Genomic DNA, 11325 nt, shown 5'->3' with positions numbered 1-11325 from the left:
CTTGAAATCCCCACAATTTTCTACCATTTAAGCTACCAAAATTTCTTATTTACTTCTCTGCTTTGAGCTAGGAGTGCTTCCTAGTGAACGGGCTTTACCGTTCGGCTTTGAGAGGATTTTACCTCTCTGCTTTGAGCTAGGAGTGCTTCCTAGTAAACAGGCTTTACCGTTCGGTTTTGTGAGGGCTTTACCTCTTTGCTTTTAGCTAGGAGTGCTTCCCAGTGAACGGGCTTTACCGTTCGGCGTTGAGAGGGCTTTACCTCTCTACTTTGAGCTAGGAGTGCTTCCTAGTGAACGGACTTTATCGTTCGGTTTTGAGAGGGCTTTACCTCTCTGCTTTGAGCTAGGAGTGCTTCATAGTGAACGGGGTTTACCGTTCGACTTTGAGAGGGCTTTACCCTTCTGCCAAGCGAGATTTACTGCTCGGTCTTGGACTTGATCGTTAACTATGAACTTTGCTGACGAAATTGGCAATCAGTGTTTGCAATAGGAGACTTTCCCTTTGTTAATTGAATTCCATGATGCTTTAAGCATGAAGTCCGTTTATGACAAGATCTTAGTCTGCACTTGCATAATTAATGGCGTGGATTTTGATATATATTTCTTCAAGATGTTGTCTTGCTGAAATTCTCATGATGATATATATTATGGTATATAACCGTATAATAAATGATTCAGTTACCATATATTATGAATTGCATCGAATAAATAACATATATAATAAACAAAGTATCAAAACTGTCTTGATATTTTATAATATTGCTATTGATAGTTATCTCTAACACAACAATTTCTTTTGACTATTTTAATCATGCCAAAAAATGTTTCGGTTACAATAATTAGATAACTATATTTATAGTTATATACTATATTATATATAATATATCATATATCATATAATATATTATGGATTATATTATATATATATATATATATATATATATATATATTTAAAATATCTATATAAAATAGTTGTTATAATATCTATTATCAATTAGATATTTTATGAAATATTCATATTTCAAAAAATACTTATCTTGTTGATGACGTTTCACGTATAAATGATGATTCATGTAGTGTAGTTTTCACTTTGTCGAAAGTTTCTGGTGTTGATCCGAAATAGTGATGTCGAGACCGAACGCTCGTCTTGGTTTCTTGTGGTTTCTAATCATCTTTCTGGTGCTTTGTTGTTCCTCCATCGGTCTCCTTCTTGACGAGGGGATGTACCTGCAAAATACTCCGACGCTCAAGTTAGGCGTGTGATTTCAAAAACCTCAGCTCTTGGTTGAGTATTTAGTGAATGATTATCACTATTGAATGTTTAGTGGAACGTACCTGACTTGTGGCCCTGACTTTGTATTTATAATTCACCTCATGGATTATGAACTGATAAAAGCCCAATAAAATATAAACAAAATAAAATATAAACAAATTACCTGAAAATCCTAACCGTTCGGTCAATATTTTATACGATACATTATTACACCCTAAAGGAAGTTCGTGTGAAGGAGCAACACAAAAATTTGAAAAATCAAAATTTGAAAAAATAATTTCGTGTGATTTTACCCTACACTGCATGTGCCATGCTAGACCCTCTTTGCAAAAATATCTATATGCCTGAATTATCCCTAAAAATAAATTAAAATTTTAGAAAAACAAAAGTCCTTTTCACTCCTTATATTTTTCAGTCAAACACTATTAAGATATTCCACTCAAACTTAAATATAAATAAAAGTAATTAATTTTATATTAATTACAGCTTTATTTAACAATGAAAAATAAATAAAAATGAAATTTCAGAACAGAGTGTATCTATATTTATGAGTACGTGTATCTAATCTTTCATGATGATAGAAAATAAAAAAAAATTATTGTCATTATGTGATAGTTATACAATAGAAACATTTATAAAGTTCTATTAAATAGGATAATATGTAAAGAATAAAAATATTAATCGAAAAGAAAAAATAATATAATTTTTGAATTTTATTTGATAATTATCTACCATGCACAACGAAACGAAAGTCGTTTCGTAAAAATCGGGTCATGGGAGAAATGCGCACCAATGGTGCTAATGAAAAAAAAATACGAGGGAAGTTTCATTTTAACATTAAGAAAATCTTCATAAATCAAGAGGCGCGTGAGATACACGTCCTTGAAAACCCGCGGCGGGTCGGACACGGATGGGTCCAAGGCGCGTGGCTATTTCTTCCGAGAATCACAGGGGTTAGCACTAATGTGCGCGCGTGGGTCGCAGGGTCTTATCGTGCACCCTAGCACACATTATGAAGTGTGTTGAAAGGGTTAACCTATATTCCCCTTGGCCTCCCAGTTTGGTTTTTCTCGCAAAGAAGGGTTTTCGTTCGCACAGTGCTCACTCGCTCGTTTCATTCGTTCCTTCCAACTCTCGTTGATCATCCATGGCTGAACAACGCGCCACCTCCGACAATCGCCACCAGCTCTCCGTCGCACCGCCATTGCAGATCTCCAAAGGTTTCATTTCTCTCCATCTCTCTCTTCCTTTCATTTGTAATTTCGTTTTTGCTTTGGATTGGAATCCAGCGATTTATGTGTCTTAGCTTCCATTGTTTTCTCTCTTCTCCTTCGTCGCTTGCGTTCTCTTTTTCTTTTATTTTATTCAGTTGTGGTTTATCACTTGCTTCTCTAAACCCTAGTTTCCCCAAACCTTTATTTTTTTTCTTCCTTTCATTTTTGTGAACAACCAAAATGCACTTCGTTTACGGGTTAGAGTTTAGGGTTTTTATTTTTTGTTCGTGTAGGATGACAGAACGGCTTCAATGCTTCCGAAACGGAAACGACATTCAATAATCTTTTGTTTTTACTACCGATGGTTTTTCATTTTTGCTATTTTCTGAACTACATTGGAATTTTTTTTGGATTTTGATTTTCTTCAATATTATCTTGTGTGTGCCCTTTTTCTTCTAAACTGTGGTTTAGAAGTTTGGAGCTTTACACTGCAGCAAAGGTAGCCGGTTTTTGAAGTTTGAGTTCGTCGTTGTGAATGCTGGAATTGGCTATTGGGGTTTACAGCGAGGGATATTATGTTAGTTTCGTTACGGTTGAAGCGGAATTTTTTTTTTCCTTCACTATTTCCACTTCCTGTCCACAGTTTTTTTACCAGAATAGGTAAAGAAACATAGTTTCAGATTTATGTTGCTGCCATGTTATTCTGTTTCCTTTTACTTGATACACTTTCCTCCTATTTAGCCCTTTGATCGCGATTATATATTTCTTTTATTTATTTTTAAACTTCTTATTTGGTTGAGGACTGCATACGTGCTTGTTATATATTTTTAATCAGTTTTCTCTACAACATGCTTTATATTTTTTGAACTTAATGGTTAGAATCTTCATTTTCTTTTCATTGACTGATGCTTTTACCGTTTTGTACAGATGCCCAAGGATCTGACAATTCCATTCCACTCTCACCACAGTGGCTTCTGCCAAAGCCAGGGGAGAATAAACTTGGAACAGGATCTGTGGTGTGTGCTTAACTAGTTCTGCATATTTTTGTATCGTTGTCTGTGGATAATTTCTGGATGTTGTCTCTAAATCAGACATAAGGGCAGCCTTAACCTTCCAGGAATAATTTTCAATTGCTAATGTTTTTTTTTTTGCATTTTCCTTTTCTAACTATTCAGGAGAACCACGTGGTCTCAAACCCACCTTATGGCCATCGCTCAGAGACTGTCAAGACATCTGGAAACGGAGAGGATGTGCATGATGACCATAAGAAAAAGGATGTCTTTAGGCCATCCATGTTTGACTCAGAAAGTGGACGTCGCGATCGCTGGCGTGATGAGGAGAGAGACACCAAGTCCTCCATTCGGAAGGATCGTTGGAGAGATGGGGACAAAGACCTAGGTGATTCTCGCAGAGTGGATCGATGGACAGATAATATGTCTGCAAGGAACTTTGCAGAAGCACGGCGTGGTGCATCTGATAATCACAGATGGAATGATTCAGGAAACAGAGAAACTAACTTTGACCAGCGGCGTGAAAGTAAGTGGAACACCCGCTGGGGTCCTGATGACAAGGAGCCAGAAGGCATCCGTGAAAAATGGAGCGACTCTGGAAAGGATGGTGATATACATTTGGAAAAAGGTAACATTTCCAGTCAGGGAAAGGATGAGAAGGAGGGAGAACACTATCGGCCATGGAGACCTAACTACTCACAAGGCCGTGCAAGGGTAGATCCTTCCCATACAACCCCAAACAAACCAGTCTCTACATTTTCCTATGGGCGTGGTCGTGGGGAGAATACACCCCCAGTTTCTAGTATTGGACATGGACGTACTGGTTCTCTTGCTAGCTCTTTGAGTAGCACATACTCTGGAACTGCATTGGAAAAGGTTCAAAGTGGACTTGAAGAATTGAACCCCTTTAGATATAACAGGACAAAATTGCTTGATGTGTACAGAGTGACTGGTATGGGTACAAATAGAAAACTAGTTGATGATTTTGTGCAGGTACCTAATCTTACTCAGGATGAACCCTTGGAGCCTCTAGCTATTCTGGCACCAAATCCTGAGGAAGTGGTAATCGGCTTCTTTGGTTTGTTTTTTAGTTACTGAATGCAATTGTCTTTTCTAGTGGTTTGGTGTGAGCTTTTTTTTCTTGAACAGGTTGTCTTGAATGGAATTGACAAAGGGGAGATAATTAGCAGCACTGCTCCTCAGGTTCCAAAAGATGGAAGGTCAACAGATTTTACTCACACAAGAAGAATGAAGCCTGGAAGTGCACCTTTCCAAGGTAAACTCTGCAGATATCTTTATGTACTTCTAGATAGGTTTGGATGCTGGTAACTTTGGCACTAGGTTTTTTCTTACCCTTGTAGAGGGAATTGTAGAATGAGGATTTGACCCTTAAACAGAGTAAGGTTTTGACCCATATTTCCATGAAGCAACTTGTTTATAAACCCTCAATTCTGAAGATTCACTGGTCTAATAAGTGGGTTTGCATGGCCTCAAACAAATTTGACTACTAATTCCCCCTCCCATTTATGTATTCAATTTCAACTATGTGAACAATGTCAAATTTCACATTTTATGGATTCCTCTTTCTACTTAAATGGTGTTCTACTTACTTATATATGTCACCCTATGGTGTCTGGCTTTTCATGAGTATAATTTTCTGTCTCTACTTTCCACTAAGATTGTCATAATATATTTAATGAACAGATAGAGGTGAAGATGGAGGTTCTTACAAAGTGCCTGAAGAGGTTTCCAGTAATAAAGATTCATCATTTGAAGGAAATACTTCTGTTCATCCTGGTGCTTCATGGCGAACAATGCCACTTGGTGATCATGCTGCCCAGTTTCACGATGGTAGAGATGTAACTAATGATGTTAGATTGAGAAAAACAGATCTGAACTCACTCCAGCCAAAAGATCCTCATAATCAGTGGGAAAATAATTTGGGTTATTTATCTGACTCCAAAGAAGTAGGTAAGTGGCAAGCTAGTGAAGATCCTGTTATTAAGAGGCAGTTGTCTGGCATTTTGGATAGTGAACTTGAAATCAGAAGAGTTCAACAGACTGCTCCAGAGGAGTTATCCCTTTTGTATAAAGATCCTAAGGGTCTAATCCAAGGTCCATTTAAAGGAATTGATATTATTGGATGGTTTGAGGCTGGGTATTTTGGTATCGATTTACCTGTTCGTCTGGAAAATTCAGCAGCTGACTCACCGTGGTTGTCTCTTGGTGATGCCATGCCCCATTTACGAGCTAAAGCTAGACCTCCACCTGGGTTTTCTACACCAAAGCCAAATGACTTCACAGATATTCCTGGCAGACAAATTTCCAGTACATTTGGGAATACTCTTACTGGTTTGAATGAGCTTGACATTTTGCGAAGTGATTCTAGGCATCGTCCAAGTCCTGATACCGAAGCTGAAAATAGGTTTCTGGAGTCACTCATGTCTGGTAGCAAGAATAGTCCTCCCCTTGATGGCCTGGCATTGTCAGAAGGTTCTTACCTGTTAATACTTGGTTATTTTGGTATTCATTTTTGGATAATTAAGCTATAATAATTTTCCCTGCATTGATATTTTTCTCTTCAAATCTTTTTCATTTTTGTACCCTACCATGTTTTGAGATGTTTAGGCTTGACATTGATGTTGATATATTCAATTCAGGTTTACAAGGGTTTGTTGGAAATAATCCTGGTAATATGGGTCCATCAGCAGTTGATAATGGAAATCTTTACTTGCTTGCTAAGAGGATGGCACTGGAACGACAACGGTCCTTGCCTAGTCCCTACCCTTACTGGCCAGGGCGTGATGCAGCTTCGTTTGCTCCAAAGCCGGAGGTTGTCCCAGATGCCTCCTTGCATTCTAAACTATTGTCTTCAGTGAGTGATAACTCTCGGCAACCTCAATCCCAAAATTCCGAGTTAATGTCAATCATCCAAGGTTTATCTGATAGGACATCTGCAGGCCTAAATAATGGTGGTGCTGGCTGGCCTAATTATCCTTTACAAGGTGCATTGGATCCCTTACAGAATAAAATTGACATGCTTCATGATCCAAATTTTCCTCAAATGCCATTTGGAATTCAGCAGCAAAGGCTGCCGGCACAAAACCACTTGTCTTTAAGCAATTTACTGTCTCAGGCTGCTGCTGATAACCCAAATAACCCTTTGACAGCGGAGAAGCTACTTTCTTCAGGTTTATCACAAGATCCTCAGATATTAAATATGTTGCAACAGCAGTACTTGTTGCAACTGCATTCTCAAGCGGCTGCTCAATCCCAGCAGATCCCCTTGATTGATAAACTCCTATTGCTGAAGCAACAACAGAAGCAGGAGGAGCAGCAGCAGCTGCTACGACAACAACAACAACTGCTTTCTCAAGTGTTGCAAGACCAACCGTCTAGCCAGCTCTTCAGCAATTTATCTTATGGACAGTTGCAAGGTGTATTACCAATAGGTAATTTGCGTGTGGATCCTTCTCTAGTTCAACCACAACAAGAGGTTTTTCCCATGAGCTCTCAGACACCAATCCCCAATGTGCATAATGAGCATAATTCTAATTCTTTGAATCTACCACCTAAAGTTAGTCAAGATACAAGTAGTAATGTAAGCAGCCAAGCTTCTGTACGTCTTCCACACCAATTATTTGGCGATGGTCATCCAGAAAATTGGGGCCCTAATTTTACTGAACAAATTGTCGATCAGCATCAGAAGGAATCATTTCCAGTATCATCAACTCAGGCTGATGGTTCTGCATTGCTTGAACAGAACAGATTCAAAGAGGAACCCCTCATTGCATCTCTTTCTCCTTCTGATTACGCCACCAAGTCAGTGGAACAGGTGCCACCCAGCAATTTTAGGCCTGATGGTGTGGTTGTGACCTCAACTTCTAAGCCTGGGGAAAGTTCTGGAAATGTGGAGTCTTTTGCATCCAGCATTGCCTTATCTACAACTGTATCTAATGTGTCACCACCAGTGAGTGGTACTGGTACGGAGGTGAAGACCAAATTGGATATTGTGCATCAAGAGCAACATGCTGGGAAGGACAGCACTGTATCCGAGCCATCTCTGGGAGACATAAGAAAGATTGAAGCTCAAGAACCTAAAAAGGCTAGTGAGAAGAAATCTAAGAAGCAAAAATCAACCAAATCTCAGTCTTTTGATCAAACAAAGGGAGTGGTAAAAAATTTGACTTTGCAGCCATCAAAGCAGTCAGAAACTGAAATGGCAAAGTTAAGTGATTTTAGGGAAGCTAAGATTGACGAATCGTTAAATGATACAAATATGCAACAAACAAGAGTTAAGGGAACTCGGACTGGAAGTGCTGTCTCTGAGACTGGTGATCACCAACATGCTGGTGGCTGGTCTGGTATTATTACTGGAAAGATAACTGAAACAGTTGGTGTAGGTGAGACCAATTCGACTACTTTTTTGACACAGAAAACTGAGGTACCTGCCGGACGAGCTTGGAAACCTGCTCCAGGTGTCAAACCGAAATCTTTCTTAGAAATTCAACAGGAAGAAAAAAGGAAGGCAGAGACTGAAACACTTGTATCTGATGTTGCTGTTTCTGTCAATTCAATGAGCCTAGCAACTCCTTGGGCTGGGATTGTGGTCAATCCTGACTCCTTGAAGTTATCTAGTGACAGTGTCAAAGAAGGAGGCAATACTGAGAATCATGTTAAATCTGAAACTTCTCAAAATGTCAAGAGCAAGAAAAGCCCTCTACACGATCTATTAGCCGAAGAAGTTCTAAAGAAATCTAATGAAATAGATGCTGAGGTTCCTGATAGTATATTGCCCTCACATAATATAGTTGTACAATCAGAATCATTGGATGACGGCCATTTTATTGAGGCGAAAGATACTAAAAGAAGCCGAAAAAAGTCCACAAAATCGAAGGGTTCAGGAACTAAAGCTTCATTGCCCATTGCATCATCTGATATACCTATAGCTTCAAGCCCCAATGAAAAGGGAAAAAACTCTCGCTTGGCACAGCAGGAAAAGGAACAGTTGCCTGTCATCCCTGCAGGACCCTCTTTCAGTGATTATGTTCTTTGGAAAGGAGAGCGAGAACCACCAAGCTCGTCTCCTTCTCCAGCATGGTCTACTGATTCCGGTAGGGTTCCAAAACCAACTTCATTGAGGGACATTCTAAAGGAACAGGAGAAAAAGTCCTCTTCTGCAATTCCTGTTAGCCCAGTGCCTCCGCCTCCAAAATCTCAGCCTACCCAGTCTACACGGAATAGTGCTTCTTCATGGTCAGTTTCAGCATCCTCTCCATCTAAAACTGCTTCTCCAATTCAGATAAATACCCAAGCTTCTCAATCAAAATACAAAGGAGAAGATGATTTGTTCTGGGGTCCAATGGAGCAATCTAAGCAAGATGCTAAGCAGTATGATCTCTATCTCTTTGTATTTGCGTTTGAAAAATTTACTCAAACTTTTTATCTAGAACTTTCATTCATATTTTTTATTATAAGCTTTTTTTGCCTTGTAACACATTTTTGTTTAAGAAATGTTTGCAGTAGCATTGCAACTAATTAACACATCTATACGTCTTAAATATTACACACGACGGAAGAATGTGATAAACATCCATTTTTTGTTTCTCTTGTTAGATGATTTGCTAATTTAGTCCCTCTATATTATTTATGGTGTTGAAAATTGAAAGTGTTCTTGTTCTTGTTATGAAACTTCTGGTTTGGCATCTGTAAAAAAATTTCCGTCTGTACTAAACATGAAATTTGACTGCTGGTAAAATGTGAAGAAATTAATTACTCATCTTTAACTTTTATACTGTAGTAAATCTGTTACCGTTCCTTTTGTCATTTCACCTTGTGGGATTGGAAAATGGTGTGTTGCCCCCGTTCCCACTTGGACTACTTTGATCATTGCGCCTAAACTAGTGTAGAGTTCGATTTAAAACTTTAGTAGTCTGAAGTGATAGTAGATGAATATGTATTGGGTCTTGAAACATCTAGTTTTGGGAACATAGTTGGTGAGCTGTGGCTGATTTACTTGTCCCTTTGAGCAGGTCTGATTTCCCTCAGCTTGCTAGCCAAGGGAGTTGGGGTTCAAAAAACGTAAGCTCGAAAGGTAATTCCCCCGGACTATTGACAAGACAGAAATCAGTGAGTGGTAAACAAGCTGAACGGTCTCTAGCATCATCACCGGCTTCTTCTCAATCAATGCTGAAATTGAAAAAAGATGCCATGACAAAGCATTCTGGTAAAACAAAGATACTTTATTATTTGTTTATTGTACTTGCTAATTGCATAATATCCTGCCTGGGTCTTTTGACAATCTTCTAAATGATCAAATTATTTGTCACATTTTCAGAGGCCACGGATTTCAGAGATTGGTGTGAGAATGAGTGTGTTAGGCTTATAGGGTCAAAAGGTATGTCAATCGTTAAGGCTTGTAGGTTTTGAATTGAACATTTTAAATGACACCATGGATTGGACTCTGCTAATGTAACCATTTTGCTTGAATCTTGCGTTTCTGATTGAAAGTATTTGATTTTTTAAACACCATAAATTCTTTTTTTTAACTAAATATTTTTGGTGGGGGTGATGGTGATTATTGCAGATACAAGTTTCCTTGAATTTTGCTTGAAGCAATCCAGATCGGAAGCTGAACTGCTCCTCATAGAAAACCTTGGATCATATGATCCTGACCATGAATTCATTGATAAGTTCCTGAATTACAAGGAGTTGTTACCATCGGATGTTTTGGACATAGCTTTTCAGAGTAGGAGTGACAAGAAAGTTGGTGGACAAGGTGCGGTATGGACAGCTTCAGCTAATGCAGATATGCAGGATGTTGACTTCACTGAAGGATCCTCTAAAGGTGGTGGAAAGAAGAAAGGTAAGAAGGGGAAAAAGGTGAGCCCTTCAGTTTTGGGATTTAACGTTGTGAGTAACCGTATCATGATGGGTGAGATCCAGACTGTAGAAGATTAATTGGAGAGAGGTTGTGTCGGTAGATGTAAATACATTTTGGTCGTACTTTGTAAATGGTTTTTCCCGTTTTAGGTGTTTTATGTTTTTTTCTTTTTTATACAGAACAGTAGCAGCATTTATTGGATCTGCTTAACCAATTTTGTTATCTAATCTTAGGAGTTGTTTTGACACTTCGCGGTGACCATCATTTTATCTTAATATTACCGTCTTTCAAATCCATTTCCTAATGATTTCAACTTCAATCCTCTTTTCATTTATTTCAGAATTCCCTGCTCTACTTTCTACTTATACTTTTGATTTCTCATTCCCTGGAAAAAGGTGCAGAATTATTTTTCAAATTATTATATATGTATGACCATTATTATAAAATTCAATAATTATCATCTTTATGATATTTGTGATATGATTACAATACAATGAGTTTGGTTTTATTGCTATTCCAGAAATACATTTAAATCCAAAAACAGTATCTAACAATAAGAAAGAGTTTGATTTGTGAAAGAATACGGAAACGCAAGAATATAGGGCGATTTGTATTTTATCGTATATATTGCAATTGGTTTATCATATTCATTCAAATGTGACGAACCTCCGTTATTCTTATAAAGGATTTAGGGAAATTAAAAAAAAATATTTGCATTCTTATGTTTTTCATGAAGCAACTGAATTTTAATTATGATTGAATCAAATGGCATTTTTAAGTAATACTTCGAGTCTACATTGTGATGTTGAAGTCGTATATGTTTGAAATTAATAAGAATATTTATTTAATTTTTTAATTTTTGAAAAAAAAAACTGAAGAAAAATGTCATCTAAGAAAAAAAGTTTAAATTCATAAGTTAAATTTAAACAATTATAATTGCAAAAT

The 11325-nt window shown here is 37.8% G+C and overlaps 1 protein-coding gene across 1 annotated transcript; it reads left to right on the top strand.

Moving 5' to 3' along the window:
* The first annotated feature begins 2207 nt into the window (after nt 1–2207).
* On the top strand, nt 2208–10676 carry LOC108318737 (protein ESSENTIAL FOR POTEXVIRUS ACCUMULATION 1). Its single transcript, XM_017556440.2, has 9 exons — nt 2208–2493; nt 3415–3503; nt 3663–4559; nt 4647–4773; nt 5202–5990; nt 6158–8888; nt 9530–9723; nt 9835–9894; nt 10084–10676. Exons 1-9 carry the CDS (start codon nt 2421–2423, stop codon nt 10455–10457), a joined length of 5334 nt encoding a protein of 1777 aa, XP_017411929.1. The 5' UTR covers nt 2208–2420; the 3' UTR covers nt 10458–10676.
* Nucleotides 10677–11325: the final 649 nt, after the last annotated feature.

This window comes from Vigna angularis, chromosome 7 (genome assembly GCF_016808095.1).
Source record: "Vigna angularis cultivar LongXiaoDou No.4 chromosome 7, ASM1680809v1, whole genome shotgun sequence".
In the NCBI taxonomy this organism is placed as follows: Eukaryota; Viridiplantae; Streptophyta; class Magnoliopsida; order Fabales; family Fabaceae; genus Vigna; species Vigna angularis.
This window is presented reverse-complemented; position numbering and strand designations above follow the sequence as displayed.